Source organism: Silurus aristotelis (assembly GCF_946808225.1).
Source record: "Silurus aristotelis genome assembly, chromosome: 17".
Lineage (NCBI taxonomy): Eukaryota > Metazoa > Chordata > Actinopteri > Siluriformes > Siluridae > Silurus > Silurus aristotelis.
In genome coordinates, this window is record NC_139590.1 from 7,839,169 (window position 1) to 7,858,718 (window position 19,550).

Sequence of the window (19,550 nt, forward strand, 5' to 3'; positions counted from 1 at the left end):
TACTTATTATCTATAATACAGAAGCTATAACATATTTTTTTTTTATTTAAATTAGATAAGATAAAAAATATATACAAATACACAGCTTGCTATTTTTCCAGGATCCTGAAAACTTGTGCTACATTCACACACAGCCATTTTATTACTATGAATTACCAGTCGCTGTACTGCAAAGTTGCAAATGCCTACTACTTGTTGCCATAGTAACCTTAATTAGTAAGTGGTCTAACTAGAATTCGACTTTTGAGAACAAAACATTAATTGGATCACATGCGCTTTACTGCCTTCATTTGTGTTGGTAGTTGCTACACCAAGCTGCTCCATATTAGCATAAAGATAAACTGTTCTCACTGGACACGGCCATATCTTGTTGCTGTTTAGTTGCTAGTTCTTATTTAAAAAAACGAATGATCTTAAGGTGCTTTTAAATTCTTACTTAGTATCAGCACACGGAGCAGTAGACTAGTCAACCGCTTCAAAGTGCTTGATCATGCTATGAGGAGCTATAGATAACCCTGACCCTTTGAAACAAATAGTGAGGACAGTGTTTATCTGAATGAAAGTTTAAACTACAGCGAATAAGGCAAGAACAAACACCCTGTGACTACAGTGTTGTATATGTCCCGACATATACTTGTGTCAAGCAGTATTAAACAGAGATAAACAGCAGGGCAAACATACTTCTGCTGATGCGTGCTTGTGAGGTTCCTCCGAGGCCTGCTATTGACGAGGCGCTATGTTAATTAATTTTTTTCACTTTTGAGGAGTTCATTAAAATAGCACACAGAAGCAGGGGGTAATTGACTAGCCTGGAGACTCATCTGACAGCTACTCAGGGCTCACACACACACACACACACACACACACACACACACACACATACACACACACACACACACACACACACACACACACACACACACACACACACACACACATACATACATGCACACACTACAAGTGAATACTTGTAACCTAGCCAGCATCACACATCTGCTCAGATGGTCCACAGAAACAGCAAGCATAGCGGTATTAATATAGAGACTGTGTGTACAGTAGGTGTGTGTAAGAGAGAATGAGACCGAGAAAAAGAAGAGAGAGAGAGAGAGAGAGAGAGAGAGAGAGAGAGAGAGAGAGAGAGAGAGAGAGAGAGAGAGAGTGTTAGGGGCAGGTGGTGATGAGGGCAGGAGGGTGCTCAGTCTGTGCAATGCGTGGGAGAGAAACTGAGAGAAGGAAACTGAGAAGGAAACTAAGGGAAACTAAGAGAATTTATTAAAGAAGTACCTTCACACAGGGGGATTACAACAGAAGAAAAATGCTCTGAACTTCGTTTCTTTCTTTACAAAGACAGGGATTATGTAGGATCAAAGTCAAATCATCAATTTCATATGTAGGTTGAAATCCAGTCATTAATTTAAACAGAAACAGCTGTGTAGGAGGCTTAAAACTGGAAAATGAACAACTAACCTCTACTAAGGTGAGGTTGTAAAAGAGAGTTTCAGGTCACAGGTCATAAACATAGCAAGACTGAGCACAGAAACAAGGTAGCAAAACTGCATCAGCAAAGTCTCGCCCCAGGCAAAAGCAGACTGGAGTTGCTGCTAATGCTACACTGGACGTGCTGCTAATGCTACTTTAAAACAGACACAAATAAATAGGCAATGTTGAGGACTTTAGGTGCAGTGGTTGGCCAAGGAAACTGAAAGCAGTAGATGAAAACACATCATGCTTAATTCTCTTCAACATTGAAAGATTTCCAGAAACCAGTGGGACCAGGTACACCTATCTTCTATCTGGAGAATTCTGGCCATAAGTGGTCTTCGTAGAAGAATTGTGGCCAAAAAGCCAACGTGGAAACAAGGCTAAGAGACTCAACTATGCATGAAAACATAGGAACTGGGGTGCAGAAAAAATGGCAGCAATTGCTCTGGACTGGTGAGCCAAAATCTGTAATATTTCGCTGTAGCAAAAAATGTATTTGTTCTCCGAAGTGCTGTGTGGCAGCAGGTGCGCAGAAAAGCGCCGGTTTGTAAGTGGAGTGCGGAGCCGGACTGCAATTAGTGGTATGCATGCATCTGAAGCTGATATTAATCAGTGGGCTCTGTTTCAGTCTGGTTAAGCCTGATAGAAAAGAGAAAGACAACAATCTCAGGGGGGGGGGATTAATAGTGTCCACAATGCTGAGAAATTCAGGCAGATCAAGGAGGATCTGGTTGGCTTCAAATATAATCTGCAAAAGAACACTGACCCCAAACTTACAGACAATGTCATTTAGAACATTCTTCAGCATAGAAAAGAACAAGGAGTCCTGAAAATAATAGTTTTCGGCAATATAGTGCCCTGATCTCAACATCATCAAATCTGTCAAAGAGACAGAAGGATTTGATGCAGCCAACATCCACAGAAGATCTGTGTGGTTAGTTCCAGCAACCTAGCTGCCAAGTTTAAAGATTGTGTATAAAAAAAGAAAAGAAAAAAAAAAGAAATTTGTTTGTGTGTGTATGTATACCGTAATTTCCGGACTATAAAGCGCACCCATATATAAGCCGCACCCACTGAATTTGACTAAGATTTTTATTTTAAACATAAATAAGCCGCACCTGGGTTCAAAACGTGGGAAAAAAGTAACGGCTTATAGTCCGAAAAATACGGTGTGTGTGTGTGTGTGTGTGTGTATATATATAAGGGATGCCACAAATCTCAATATAATATTAAACCGTTCGTTACGACATCCACGGTTCAATACGAGCTTGTGAATTGCGTTTTTTTTTTCGGTTTTACGTTTAAATAATTTATGTGCTTTTTATTTCTCTCCGAATTGACTTTGTGTGTGCCTTTAAGTCTACGAGCTGAGATGAGGAAACTCCTCCCCGCGAGTAAATGTTCAATCACTATGCTCTAAAGTTAGGGGGCGCTGAACCATCATTCCACACTTTAACATGGCGAGCGGTGGTGAAGTGAGGCTACAGTATGAGGAGGCGCCGGCGTCTTTTAAATCTGTGGTGTGGAGACATTTCGGGTTTGCTGTTGAGTATAATGCCGAGGAAGAAAAACCGGCAAACAAAAAAATGACTGTCTGCAAGCATTGTTTTACACGTGCAGCCTACTCAAACAGAAACACTTCCAATATGATTGCACATCTGCTTTGCCATCACCCAACAATATCAATGTCTGAAGGCAGGATAGCAGAGCAGGTAATAAAGTCCTCCAAAAAACAACAGTCCCTCGCTGAATCCTTCCAGCATACATACCCAACTGGTTCCGAGAGACACATGAAAATAACAAAGGCAGTTGGGGTGTTCATTGCCAAAGATTTGCAGCCGTTTTCGGTGATTGGAGATGCAGGATTTTGTCATTGTATAAAAACACTCGATCCGTGTTACATACTACCGTCTTGCACTTTTTTCAGCACCGAGATAATTCCCGACCTCTATGAAAAGACATGCAACAGTATTGTGTACGAATTGGCTCAAGCACAGAGACTTGCTCTGACCACAGATGGTTGGACCTCGCGGGCAACCGTGAGTTACCTCACTGTAACTGTGTACATGTCGGATTGGGAAATGAACAGCGCTGTACTCCAAACCCGTCCCCTGTATGAAAGTCATACAAGCGCTCATTTGGCAGAAGAGTTGACAAACGCAGTGAATACATGCAAGTTGAGGAGGCCAAATATGTTTAGGAATTTATGTTTTCCCCAGTTTGTACATGGGAGCTGTGAGATGTCAGTGTTAATTTTAAAAGAAAAAATGTTTATATTACACAAAACACTAGGAAGCTTTCAAGTAAAATAAAGGAGTATTGCAATAAATCGTTTTTATTTGTTCTTCCTGTTCCTATTGCCTAACCATAGAATAACAAAAAACACTTTTATGTGTTAAGCCATCAGAACCGAACCGAACCGAACCGAAAACCGTGGTTAAAAAACCGAGGTATGTATTGAACCGTGGGCTAACTGTATTGTTGCATCCCTAGTATATATATATATATATATATATATATATATATATATATATATATATATATATATATATATATATATATATATATATATATATATGCTTGAACAGCTGATCAAAAGGACAAATATGAGATATGTGAGTAAGTATATTTATAGTTGACAAGAAATCTAGGAAGACGTAGCTATTCCAAACAGGTTGGTAAATAAAATTACATACACAAGGTATATATATTTTATTAGTTTGCCTTTATTTTCACTTTTATTATCAGTTATGTGTCAATTTTCCTAAATCTCATGATGTGTGTTCTAAAGTTCATCTCAAACAAAATCTTTTTACATGCATCTTAATTCATTTATTATTATTCAATTTTAGTTTCTGAATCTAAATACATTTATTGAAGAGGTTGGTTTGCTACTTGGGTCTCCAACGCCACATTACACTCTGCATAGTGACTTTGTACTGTATATGAACTGATTGCTATTTGGGATTCACATGCATCATGCAATACTGAAAGTTGCCACTAATCTAAAACCTAAAATGCTTGTGTGTATGTGTGTGTGTGCTTGTGCTCTTACTCACCACATTGCTCTCATGAACCTCTGGGTTCATGGTCAGCTGCACTACGAACCACGTTGCATTGCGCAGAATGAACGCCGTGATCAGATTCCAGTGGATGATATTCCTAAGGCAGCGGATGCTCCTGCACACACACACACACACACACAAACACACACACACACACACACACACACACACACACACACACACACACACACACACACACACACACACACAAACACACACAGAGAAAAAGCATAATTAATGCTTAATTTTTGTGAACAGAAAACCTTTTAATGGGTTTAAATATATATATATATATATATATATATATATATATATATATATATATATATATATATATATATATATATATATATGTATATGTATATATATATATATATATATATATATATATATATATATATATATATATATATATATATATATATATATATATATATATATATATAAAGCTCAAATACCACTGACTGACTCACTTACTCATCACGAAATCTCAAAAACCACTGAACGGATTGCAATGAAATTTGGAACATACCTTCCTCTTGGGTCTTAGGTGCTCACTAAGAAAGGGTTTTGAAAAATTCGCTCTGGATCGCGGCTAACTCGCGAAAAATTTGATTTCTCACGCATTGTAAATTCTTATAAATAACATTACGGATCCTAATAAAACTTACTACATTGTTTCTTATTAGATGTTAGATGCACGATAAAAATTATTTTCAAAGTAGTTTGCCTGTATCGGTACTACAAAGGGGTAGTACCTTATTTGTTGACGTTACGTTCTGATCTCTGATCATCCAGTCCTGCTCAGTGCTTACTGCTTATTGCCATATTGCTTAGCATTCTGCCTTCCGTAGCGAAGCACGGGTACTTTCAGCTAGTGATTTATATAACCCAAATTCCAAAAAATACATTGGGACACTGCTGTACTGTTACCACTGTGGTGCATCACATATTCTGTCTGTATACATCTGGTAACTGAGGAGACCAGTTTCTGAAGTTCTGGGAGAGGAATGTTGTCCCATATGTGTCTGATACAGGATTCTATCTGCTCAACAGTTCTGGGTGTCCTTTGTTGTATTTAAATTTTATTTATTTATTTTTTTTGAGACGTGTTGCCATCAAATTCAAAATTACCAAAAGGATAAAAATTTCTCTTTAATCCTGTTTAAACATTTGATATGTTCCCTATGTTCTTTTGTGAATAAAATGTTTGTTTATGAGATTTGAAAATCAGTAAATTATACACAATCTTTTTGGAATTGGGGTTTTCTATCTATCTATCTATCTATCTATCTATCTATCTATCTATCTATCTATCTATCTATCTATCTATCTATCTATCTATCTATCTATCTATCTATCTATCTATCTATCTATCTATCTATCTATCTATCTATCTATCTATCTATCTGATCATAATTTTAGATACAGCAAGCGATACCACTATTGTTTATATTATATAATTATATTATACAATAATAATAAAAGCTAATATATTTAAGTGTAATATAACGTACGTTTAGTTTTGCTTGACAAAATATTATGCTTTGTGCATCTTTTACAACAGTATTCTCTAGCACTTGTCCATTATATCACAATACTTGTTAAAACAACCCTGAATGCAGTACCATTTTTGTTGAATTATCTAATCTTAGCGTGATCAAGAAGTACACAGAATGGTTATTGATGTTTTGAAGCTCATAAGACATTTAAAACCTTACAGCACTGCCATTTTGGAATAACCAACCTTAGTGTTTGGTGATTACTGACCACACAAACATACACACATACATGGACACAGGGGCTTAGGAACCGTCCTCAATCTCCTTTCAGTTGAACACCTCTGATGTTTTTTTTTTCTACTTTATTTCAAAGGTGCACAGACACAATGGAAATTGGACCCATGTGGTGGTTAAAGATGTTTCTAGGCTATGGATGAATGCCTATTGTGTTTGTGTGTATTACGTGTATTGGTTTGGAAAATAATGGCTGACAGACATTATTTATTATAACTTCTATCTGGTGTCCATTCCCAAGTCAAGTACAGCATGCACTACACATGGCAGCTGTCAGTACAAAGAATTATAGGGGCATGTTTTTTTCATTTAGTTACTTTTCATGCTTTTGAGTTTAAATGACAGTACATATATCCAGGTCAAAATATAAAAAAGAGACAAAACTAGAACACATGTTCCAGTTATTTTGATTTGTATTTTTTTAAAGACATCCTGCTGGGGGTTTTAAAGGTTAGCTTGCTCAAAACATATTGCTCAACCCGAAACCAAAGCTGAAGACAAATCTGGTCAGAAACCCAAGACGGCCTTGGCGTATTTACTTCACTATATTCTGAAAGCTTCTCAAGTGTATATCTTTTTGTGTCTTTAGGGGGCTAGGAGAAATCTTTTGTTTATGTTTGCGTAAATATTCAATCAGGGTGTTTTTCTTTGAAATGGATGAGTAGGTGTTCGCTGTTTGACCTGGTCATGCAGCCAAAAAGTTGACCATACTTTGATAAAACAAAACTCTTGTGCACAAAAATACATTTGCATATCTGTGTTAAAAAATGCTCTGTACAAATAACATAGTTAGAAGTTTTAGAGCTAATTAACAGTGCATAAGAAATTAACATATTTCAGCTTAGATTCTTGAAACTTGACTAGGACTTCAGCTCAATGACTTGAAATTTGAGTCTGATATGAGATTGGACTTAAACTCGTAGAAATTGGAAATGTGTCACTTGCCTTGGACTTGTAGGTTTGACTTGACTCAGGATTCAGCTGGGTTGAGATTTGACTAGGACTTAAGACTTAGCTAAATCATTTAGCTCAAAGACTCGACTTTATCAACGGCTTCAAGATTTTACTTGCCCCTTTAACTTGAATTTTGACCCTGCTTTCTGAGACTTGAGACAAAACCTAGAGGACTGTGGCTCAGAAGTAGATTAACATTTGTAGTTTAAAAAAAAGTTGAGCTTGGAGGTTTGACTAGAGATTTGACTTGGAGCTTAAGACAATTAAATTTTCATTTTGAAGTTTTAAAAAATTGATACGAGTTGAGTTCAGTTCAAAGACTTAAGACTTGACTTCAATTCATGGCTCTGAATTTGAGACTTGATCAGGACTTGGACTTCAGATACCAAAGATTTGACCTTGAAATATAATCTCCTTTCAAAGTAACAAAAGATCACTTGTGGCTCAGAGACTTGTTTAGGAGTTCGGAGATTGCAATTCGACATAGACTTTAGCTCAAACACCTAAAAGTTGAATCTGATTTCAACTCAGAGGCTTGACTCAGATTTGTAACTCAAATATGTCGATTAGAAAGAACTTAGAAGTGATTCGGGCTTCAGCTCAAAGACATAAGACTGAAAACAGACTTGTGTAGGTCAGATAGCTTTTAATTCCAAAGTATCTTGTCAAATGTGTTCATTCAATCATTTTCAATTTGCAGATAATCTATAAATGCATTCGTCTTAATCAACATTAGCTACATTTACATTTAACCAAATATCATCCAGGGTGTGTGTACCAGGGATACACTCTGGATCCTCAGTGATCCTGATGGGGATAAAGTGTTTACTGAAGATAAATAAATGAATACACCAAAACACTGGCATTCTAAAGAAATGCAATGACCAGATTAGCACTTTTCGTCATACTGATATTGACACTCAGTGCTGTGCATAGTTATAAATCAGACATGTAGAGTGCAGGTACTCAGAAATATTGTCTTGCAAATAAACACTCTTTAACTGGAATACACCTTGCCAGTGTTTGAGTCATGTGCATATCTAGCATTTTTTTACACTCCCACCTTTCATATTCTGGATCCATCTCTGATGTCTACGTCCCTGATGTGCTTTTTTATGCTTCACAAAGATTAATAGCACACACACAGATCTCGTCAACTGATCCCTTCGTTTCTGCCTCCCTCGCTCAAATACACCTACCCACCCACACATATACACACACACACACACACACACACACACACACACACACACACACACACACACACACACACACACACACACACACACACACACACACACACATTTTTTACCTTTGACAGTGAAAACAAAAAGAGCCCCTGTACAGGAGCATGAGAAAAACATTCATATGAATATCTCACTGTCTGCATGTATACAGTATCTGTGACATTTTTCATGACTTTTAACACTTTTGAGGATGATATGGTTTCTTTTACTCATATCATAAACCAAAGTAACACAATATAATTTCAAAATATGGAAATTATGGAATCTGGAAACAAATTGATGCATTTACGTTATTTAATGTTGTTTTAACACTTCTATTAATGTCATACAGAGTGCTAAGTGCTGTTCTTGTTTTTTGATAGGGTGAGAGCTCAGCAGCATCAACAACAATTTGAGACAGACCAGATTTGATTACAAACTGAATCGAATATGGTAATGTCCATTATGCTACGACATATAGCTACCAGACAATTTAATCAAGGCCTGATATTGACCGTGTAAGGAAAATTACACTTAAACCCTATCTGGATGAGGTTACATTTAAATGGGGTTTCTGGACTAATTTCCTATTTCACAGATACTCTGCAGTGAGATTGGCCAGGTGGATGTTTTTCCCAGGCCTCCTCTGAGAGAATTACAAGTAGAATTTGTGCCAAACTCAGCAGTCTTCTGATAAGCCTAGTCCCATCCTAATGCAAATGTCCGCCGTTTTCTATGCAGGTGACACCTCAGGCTGAAAAAAAAAGATGTTTGACTTATACCATATATTTTTCTCGTAATTTTTGCAATAAATAAATCCTTGTCAATCAAGCATGCGTCCTGAAAACAGAACAAAATGTTAGCCATCTGTGTGTAAAATTGTGTTGTGAAGTTGACAATGTAAATTGCTTTAGAGGACCAAGTGTTTCTCTTGGACCGCAATCAGAAACACAAATGGATGTGGCGGAATGACTGCTGACGGTCTAAATCGGGACCTGTCACTTCTGTTTATGAGCCGTGGCTGTAAATGATAACATTGGCAAATTGCTTACTGTTTCGTTGACGAGACTGTACCGAGTGCTGACTCTAAATGCATACTTCATGGCACTCGTACAATGTCGATTATGTTTTTTTTTGCTCTTTTCGTAGTGACACCATTAAAAAAAAAACAAAAAAAAAACCATTAACTTTATTTAATGTTAATGATGTGTACTTATGAGATACTGTCAATGAAAACAGATTTGGCTGCCATGAATGAGAAGACGGCAAATGGAACTGTGAGCTTTTTAAAATTCCCACGTTAACAGGCAGAAGGTCAAAGAATCAAGCAAAAAAAGATCAGAAAAATAAAAAGATCAAAAACATGAGAGGCCGAGGTTAAAAAAAAAGTAAATAAGATGATAATAACGCCCAGAGTTGCACACAGAAAGAAATCGGCAAATCTTGCAAAAGTGTGTTAGTAAGCAATTCAACTAGATAGAGTGATAAAACAGGAAGCAGGTGTGATAGAAGTCTGAGTGTGTGGATATTGCAAAATCTGGGCTGGATTTAGATCCAGGATGAGAAGCTGGATTAGAGATGCAACTTCACTTGCAATTCTTTCTTAGTACAGGTATATTTGTGGGTCATAGACAATCTCATTGTTATTTGTGAAAACGTAAATATACCACCTCTGGAAAAGAATCTTTATATTATATTTGATTTCATTGCCTAGTCCTCACTAAAAACCTAAACAGTAAACCGACTTTCAAACAAACAAACTAACAAACAACAAAAATGTACTTAGTTTCTGTAACTGTCATCTTCAGCAGCATTGAAATTGACATTAACTTGAAGCTATTCTTAAGCCATGGCATATTCATACCAGTGGAATATGTTTTTGATAAAGTAAATTAAACAATTGTTTAGGTTGCTTGTGATATTCCTGGTTTCTTTCACAATGAACATGTAAATTGTCTGATTTCAAACTCTGTCATGCTTCTGGCTTCACCCAAGTGTCATTCTTGGTATTGATTTAGGCTTGGCTTGGTTTCACTTTAGATCATCTCTAACAGAACCAGCATGTTGAAACCTATAAACCTAAATCAAGTTAAAGTGCATAAAAAGAAACAGCTGTATGCACCAGCTTTAAAGGAAAGCTATATATCGTATCCCTCCAATCTGACATGTTGTTTTCTTTGTGCGGAACTTAGCTTGTTCAGTTAGAGGGACTTTGTTTCACACTGTGTTTCCAAGACATTAAAATCGATTGAGCTTTGCAACAGCAAAAAAATTCCTGATTCTAGTCAAATTTTCAAAAGAAATAGGTGTGTTGATTGTGTGAGTATTGTATCTGTTCTATGTTTTCATGTAGTATAGAGCAACAGCAGTGGCTTGCAAACATACACAAAAATACACATATTCGTCCTGTCAGTATTTACTGATTTTTTTTTATTGTAAACTTATGTGTTTTCTTACAATAAATGGAATTGTGTACAGTGCAGACATTATGCAGGCAATACCTCAATGAACACTATCTATACAGTGAAATATGGGGGTGGCAGCATCATGCTATGGGGATGCATTTCATCCTTAGAACGTGGGCTTCTTTTCAACATTGAAGCTAGAATAAATAGAGCAAAATGCAGAAGGATATTGCAAAAAAATACGAATAAATGCTTAAACCTGTTAAAACAACCAAAGCTTGTTGAAAGCATCAAAGCAGTGCTGGTGTAGTTTAAGGTGAATGTTTTTGCAGGACATTGTATAAACTTGTAACCGAGGCCAGCTAGCTGTGATACTGACATTAAGACAAACAGGAATCTCCATTTGTGGTTGCATAATCATGTAGTCTTTATAGTAGATATAGGTATAACAAAGATGGCCACTGTCAAGTTCAAGACCAGGAGTTTTTGAGCTCAAACTTAGACCAGCCATAAGTCAAGATCAAAGCCAGAAAAAAATAGTAGAGTTACGTTTGACACATAAAACCATTTTAATAATGTTTTGGAGTGAAAATGTGTGCATTGTGCCATTGATTAGTCTATATTTTTGTTTTTAGAACAATTCATTATTTTGTGTAATGCGAAAAGAATATGACAACTCTTTGGATAGGGTTTATTGAGGAGAATGAAGTGTACTGTAAATGTGTTTGGTCTATTCAGCATCTGCTGCTAGTACCGCTGAACAGTTTTGAAGAATTGCTCTGTTAAACATACTCAGACATAAAGATGGTTTAGAACCATGCTGCTGCTACAGAAGACTGAAATGGAAATTAGTGTAGCAAAGCGTGCAGTGACAAGGCCTCGGTGGGTGGAATATTTGGGACTGGTAGCTAAATGGTTAAAGCTCTGAGTTATTGATTAGCAGCTTGGGGGTTCAAGGCCCCAGCACCGCCAAGCTGCCACGGTTGTGCCTTTAAGGAGCAAGGGGCTTAATCTTCTCAGCTCCAGGGGTTGCTAAATTATGGCTGACTCCACACTCTAACCTCAGTTTCCTAACACGCTGGAAAATACAATTCTGAATTGTATATGTAACAAGTAAACGTCCCTTTCATTCTATTAAGAGTTTTAGTGCCAGCATTGAAAGAACCATTCAACCAACTCAATGACCATATTCCCTTAGTCCAATACTCAATACCAAGACAACACCAAGGTAGGAAATCTCTCAGGTCCAGAACTTTGTCCTCTACCCCAAGCAAACAAAAATGCTGGGTTTGACAGCTCTTTCATTTAAACCACATAATATATCATTTGTAATTTGCCCAATTGTAAAATATACACTTTATTTGACAGTGTATGCAATGTGTAAGTAGTAGTTTACACCTTTAAATATACAGTTCATGATTTTTGCACCCAGGGGCTGCCCTAGTGGACACCAAATTTAGAAGGTGTTTCACTTTGTGTAATCACTTAACATGATTGCGCCAGGATGTGTGAACCTACAGTTAGGACTTGAAAGAATTCAACCCCTATTTTATGCATATACTTATTTCTATGACTATTGGTAGTGCTGATTTTCTTGGCTACAAAACAAGACTTCAAATATTTTTTCAGAAAATAAGATGATCTAAGATGCCAACTATATGTCCTGTTTTTAGACAAGGGGAGTTTATTCTGGCTAGAGTATTTATACTGAGTATGCACAACGCACATTGTTGCTCTCTCCAAAGCTCTGTAACATTTCTTCTCATTAAGAACTTTGACTGGGTATTAAAGTCTCCTATAAATGCATCATGTGTGACCTATTCAACTGACCTCAGGCTTTTCCTTGCTTCCTCATTTCCCACTGCGACCATGCCGGAATATGATATGTGATTGATGTTCACCACCACAAACAAAAACACATAGACTGTATATGTATTCTTCAATATGGAAGAGCTATGTTATTTATTGGCATATATAGATCAAGCCGATCAAGCCATAGGAAATCAATTTCAAATTTATGTGAGATAATTTCTATGTTAAAATGCACTTTATGGGCAGGTAGTCTCAGATCAATGGATATAAATAACTGGAAGTGATGAGGTGCCAGAAAAAGGATTAGGAAGTGCAGCTGAAGTTAATGGGGATTTGCTGAAAACATTGTGAATTTTAGGATTTTTTTCGTGTGTGGATTAATTGCTTATGATCTGATCCTCGGAGTGTTCTGAAATCATATAAACAGACATTGCATAGTAATAAAGCTCAAACTGACAATATTTTGCCTCTTGTTGTCATGGTAATCATTATTAGAATTAATAATTACATAATTTAATAGAATTATCGAATTGTCACTGCGATCATTGCAGTCTCTGGGCATAGCTGATGAGCAGAACTCCAAATTATTAAGTTCAAATTAGATTTTATTCTTGATTTTTTCTTTTAAATGATAGTTCAGGTTTATTTTTTCCTCCTTTAACTAACAAAGAACGCAAAGCGAGAACAAAATGTTGTATTACATTTTCAGGCAGCATAAATACAGACACATACAGCACTTCTGCTCTGTTTCTCCTGCTTCTTCATCTGGTGGTACTGTATCTGTCTTTGCATTTCACTTTCTGCTGCAGTGAATGATCCGAATATTTAATCCCCAGCTTTTACCGTTGTTCCAGGACATTATCGGACATGCAGATTTGACCTAAGAACTGCTGCTGTAGTCACAAAGATGGTAACAAATTTAGTCTCTTATTGATAACTGTGATATATGCTTTTTTTGTGTTTACATCTTTTGCTTTTATTACATTTTCACTCGGTATCATGTTTCGTTCCTGGTTTGTTGTTCTAGTTGTTCTGTATTTAGTTATTTATTGGTGCGTATACAATGTTTACATTGTTGTTGCATACCTGTATTTTAGTTACAGTTTTTGGATTTGCCCTGTACTTGTGAATTTGCTTCCTCAGACTATTCTGTGCTTATCCTGAGACCCGTTCATTTATGGAATACCCATACTAAAAACTTTTTTCAATATGATAATTACTGTTTGTCTTAAATTTTTAACACCTGGATTATATAACAATTATTTATGATCTATTTTATTGTTTCCGTTATATTTGTTGCAATGTCTATAAGCCCTATACAATGCATAGTGGACCTATGTTATGCATGGAACACAATTACAGTCTTAACAATCAATCACAACACTTTTCCTAGTACAATGAATGCAGATATTTAACTTGGAGGGGGAAAAAAAAAACTTATTAGCTCTAACTCGTAGCTCTAACCCACCGTTTGGGGTCACAATAACAGATCATCGACCTGTCTATTTAATTTTGCACAGGTATTGTGATTTATACCAGTCCTGTCGCAATCATCCTTAATTCAATTTTAAATCACAAACCTGTCGTAAAAAGGATTTCACGGCATGCCATTCTGTGTATGGTTATACATGTGACAGAAGTCGAAGTACAAATGCTAATAAGTCCAAGACAACTCTGAATCAATACAGAAAACACCTTAAGACCAAATTAAATTTCTCAATTCATAATTAAATCAATGACTTTGAAGCTATAAGGCAGGAACCGTTGATGCTGTCCACATGAATCTAATGACTATAAAAAAAAAATGGCACGAGCAACAGTAAGTGTCCCTGAACCAGCAATCCTCATAGGGGCATTTCATGAGCATTTTAGATTCCTAATAGTGGTACACTGGCAAGGATATCTAGAAATTTGAGCTCTTATAGCCGATAAGCTCTCCCAGTGGAAATGTGCCTGTACTGAAATCCTATTGAAACCACTGAAAGCATTAATACCAAACTATTAACCTGAATGCCCACCATGCCACAGAGTTGCCATGATAATCAATTTTCATCCCCAAGTAAAGTGGTGATTAATTGCATGTAATATTGTGTAAAACCGAGTCAGGCCTAAGCTAAATGGTATGAATGACAGAATATTACTGTATTTTTTTTGTACTCTATAAAATAATGTGCTTTAGAATTTCAAACTTTAATTACTTTCTGGTTTTGGCAGTGGATAACAAATGAAACAAAAAGCTGCCTTTGTTATTTATGTGTGTTTTCTGTCAGATGAGCTGCTGAAATGTTGATGTTGGCGCTGAGAGTAAAGTCAAAGCCTGTACACACATCGCTGTGTTTCAGCTGTCACTTTGGCATGAGCAGATCCCGCTTTGCTAGCAGCCGGCTAAACTCACCCAAACTTGCTTATGCATCTGTTCTGGTCGAGTAAATATGAACAAAATGTAAATTTAACTCTATAATATAATCTAAGTGAGGAATGATGGACAATGTGTGCTTTCATTTACATTTATGGCATTTGGAACATGCCCTTGTTGACTGCCCTTGTTTAAGGACCCAGCAGTGGCAGTTTAATGGTGGTGAGATTTGAACTCATAACCTTCTGATCAGAAGGCCAACCTCGTTCCACTGAGCTAGTCCCATACTTTCATTTATACCATTGAGGTCACTTTATCCAGTGTGATTTACAGTTATCATATTTATACAACTGAGCAGTTGAGGGTTAAGGGCCTTGCTCAAGGGGCCACAGTGTTGGCTTGTTGCTGCTGGGACTTGAACACACAACTTTCCAAGCCAAAGCCTGATGTCTTAACCACAGAGCAATCACTTCCAGCATGGCAACTACGTAAACATTTTTTATGTATTACAAAATAAATATCATTCATTATGGACAAAAGTATTTGTACAACCAACTCTTCCAGCCATATGTGGTCCTTCCCCAAACTGTAACTGCAAAAGGTTGGAGGCACCCACTTGTAAGGGGTGTCTTTATATGTGGCAGCATTACATTTTCCCTTCACTTGAACAATGAACCAAAACCTGTTCCAGCCCTGCAATGCCCCTGTGCAAAACAGAAACTATCTGAATCTCATTTTTCTGAGTCTCATTTAGAATCCCCTGGCTGATGCAGGAGTGGCTGCAGCAGTGTGAACATAGGTCTTTGCTAAACCAGAACAACAACCCAAGAATAAATTATATAAATGAAGATACAATTTATATGGGTTGGAGCTCTGACCTCAGTTATAATGCACTGACTGCCCCCTAGGCCTCCGTGCCCTACATCAGTACCATGACTTTACTAACTCCTTTTTGTCTGAATTAGCACAAATCTCCACAAGAACCCTCCAAAACCATCTTACCAGAAGAGGGGAGGTTATTATAACAGAAAATGGGGATTAAAAGTGGAATGGGATGTTTAAAAAGCACAGGTGAATCTCATGGTCAGGTGTCATCAAACCTTTTTCTCCATTGTGAATAGGAACACCTTCATTAAAAAAAGAGCAGCCAAGTGAAAGAAACAGCTAAACTTAAAAAGTATGTAAAAAAAAAAAGTAGGTGTCCACAAACCTTTGCTCATATAGTATGTTTTACCATGTTCTGGAGTGTCCATGCAACAAGGTGACATCACTCACATGACTGACACTCGAGAAAAAAGCAAAATAAAGGTTAAATAAAAATATCAAGAATTAAGGTTTTTTTTTTTTTTTCATCCTGATATAAACATCAGCTTATCTGTATGTATAGGGATTAGTTCAGTAGCCTGTAAGTCAATTAGAGACATTTAAGGGTGTTATCAAGTGCAAATACACTATATAGCCAAAAGTTTTTGTCCACCTGATCACACCTATTTATGGGTCTTCCCCAAATTGTTGCCACAATGTTGAAGCACACATTTGTATAAGATCAGTTTGTATGCTGGAGCATTATAGTTTCTCTTCACTGGGGTTCGGGAGTCCAAACCTATGTAAACCTGTGCATGTGCACATGACGCTCGAGAACTTGGTTTGTAATTGTTGATGTAGAAGAAATTGAGTGTCCCTCTCAACCCCCAATGAATTTTGGGATGAACTGGAACAACTACTGCACTCCAGTTCTCCTCATATAATGTAGCATCAGTACCTGATCTCCATATAGCCTTGCTACAAATGCTATTGGAAAGAGTACAAATTATTCTAGTAGAAAAGGAGTACTAAATCTGAAATTAAATGCTTGACAAGGGCATATGGGATGGGAACTATGGCCCTATATAGTGTAGATATTCTGTGTAGTTGACAATTAGGCTAGAAAAAAACCTCCTGACCACTAATGAAATGATTCAGCAGTTTTTAGTCAACACCTGTATTCTTGTGTCCTCCTCAAGTGCTTCCTAAACCCAGAAGCATTTGTCTGCATTAAGATGAGTTATTTAGTGCTGTCAGCTGTTGGTTCCAGACCTCAACATTATTACTCAAGATTCATTGCTGCGGTGTTCTGATTTGTCTCGACTAAAGCACTGTCCTTCCTTTCGCGAATAATCTGTTCCAAAAAATAAATAAATAAATAACACCCAGCCTTTATTATAAGCTTAATCGACACCCCGTTGTTTATGCAGAAAAAAAGATGCATGACGGTGACACAAAACTGGCCTGTAAAGAGATGCACAGATGCACAAGAGTGTGTTAGGACAGTTCGGTTAGTGTGCTCAGCAGGAGGCCTGATTTACAGAATCCCCTGTGCTTTGAGCAGCATTGGAGCACTCACAAAAGACAGCATCTCGCTACGCAAATGAATCGCAGATGTCCTGGTAGCACCTCATCCCGAGGCTTTGTGGGAGATAGAGGTCCGAGTCCACGTGGCGCTGGGCAGGAAGCTGGCAGAGTTCCAGAACCTCACGCAGTGACCATGTGCTCTGAGATCTGCTGCCTCTCTCCCCCTGCTGCACCTATGTACGTCAGCAAGGTTCCGAAATAGCAGGAGAGAGGACCTCCTCGTATCGGACACAGACAGCGATAAAACGACAATATTAACCTTTATTAACCTTTTGAGAATTTTTGATTTACTGACCTTAAGGTAAACCTTCTTGCTAGCATTAGCATTTTTTATACAATAATTAAAGCAGCTGAAGAAACATTGCCAACATCTGCTATATTCTTCTTCAAGTTTTTTTACTAAAAAGAGCAAAAGTCCACACAATGCTTGTTCACTGCTATTTATACAAATTTGTATAATTTATACAAGCCTGATGCAAAAAAGAAATAAAATCACACTCAATTGCATTTCTTAAACTTCTTTTTTAATTTTTTTTAAAATTTTACTTATATTCAATGTTAATTGACAGAAACCTGACATCAGTGCTCATGTTAATGCTCTTCATTTAATGGAGGTGTTGATATAAAGTATATGGACAAAAGTTTGTGGACACCTGACCATAAGATTCATCTGTGCTTTTTTACATTTAGTCCCCATTTACTGCTATAATAAACTCCACAGATGCAAGTGTATTAATTAAGTCAGGTACTAATAGGTGGGTGAGGAGGCTTATAGTGCAGTCAGCATTCTAACTGATCCCAAATATGTTCAATAGGGTTGAGGACAGCACTCTATATCAGGCCACTCAAGATCCATGTTCATATCAAGGCAAGTCAAGAAGCTTTTATTGTCATTTTAACCATATATAGTACACAGTAAAATGAAACAACGTTTCTCCAGGACCCTGGTGCTACATAAAACAAGAGCTACATGAGAGCAACATCACACAACATAGAGCTGCATACAGAACACTGAGCTAAGGATTAAAATGTAAGTTGTCCTAGCCACATAAAATGCATCGTGTGAAACCTATTAGTTTCTACATATAAATGTTTTTATTATCATTATTATTACTACCTTGCTTTTTATTATTAGATACTTTATATCTTATTTCCATATTTATTGTTATCTCTTGTTTTTTTTTATATTTTGGTATTCTTGTTACTTTGTATATATATTTGGGTTACTTTTTCTACATATTTTTTTGGATAAAAAAAAAAAAAAAAAAGCTATTTAGAAGTTGTAGCTGGAACATGACAAATTATTTTTATATCACTTATTCCAGTATGATGTCAATTCAGCATAATACGAAATGTTACTGAAGAGATCAATACATTTTATTTAATCTTTTCATCGAAACACAGAAGTAAAAGGTTATAAACTTTCTTCACTTTCAAATGTGAACCTTTTTTTACGCGTAACATGAACACTCAGTTTTTTTTATTCAGTATTGATTTCCTAAAAGTCTCTATCACCCTAACACAAATGTCTTTTATTATTTATACTTCTGAAAAAAACAAACATCCACTTTTGTCTCTGAGTTTGAGTGCTGCTCTTGCATTACTTGGATCAATCAGCACCTTGTATAAAAGTTACCCAATAAGGGTAAGGGTTGTCATGTCTGAATGATTGCAGAATGCATTCTGGCATGAATAAAAATCACTGCAAAAACGCTGAGGTCAGTTAATCTCCGGATTAGTTCCACTTGATTAATCTGGGCCAGAAATCTCATCTCATTTGGTGTTGAATGATTAACCCCACGCATTCTACAGCTAATGGCTTAAAGCCATGGCATCAGGATTTTGAAAAACAAAGGTCAAGAACCAGTCCATCATGATTCCACACTCAAGGCTCTATTCTTAATCCGTTTCTGTCAGAGTTTATTTTACTAAGCTGAGTGTTTCTCATCTGCAGTTACAGTATTTGTCTGTGTTTGTCTAAGAGGTTCTGACCCATGTTGAGTTGTGAAGTTTGGTACAGAGCTCAGAAAGCTGGTACAGAAATTAGGAGACATGGGGTAAAG

The 19,550-nt window shown here is 36.8% G+C and overlaps 1 protein-coding gene across 1 annotated transcript in view; it reads right to left on the reverse strand.

Moving 5' to 3' along the window:
* Positions 1-19,550, reverse strand: part of crhr1 (corticotropin releasing hormone receptor 1) — a 130,448-nt gene that overhangs the window by 23,082 nt on the left and 87,816 nt on the right. Inside the window, exon 7 of the mRNA XM_083567400.1 lies at positions 4,542-4,662. Coding sequence (XP_083423526.1) covers positions 4,542-4,662 — 121 coding nt within the window. The remainder of the gene's footprint in view (positions 1-4,541; positions 4,663-19,550) is intronic.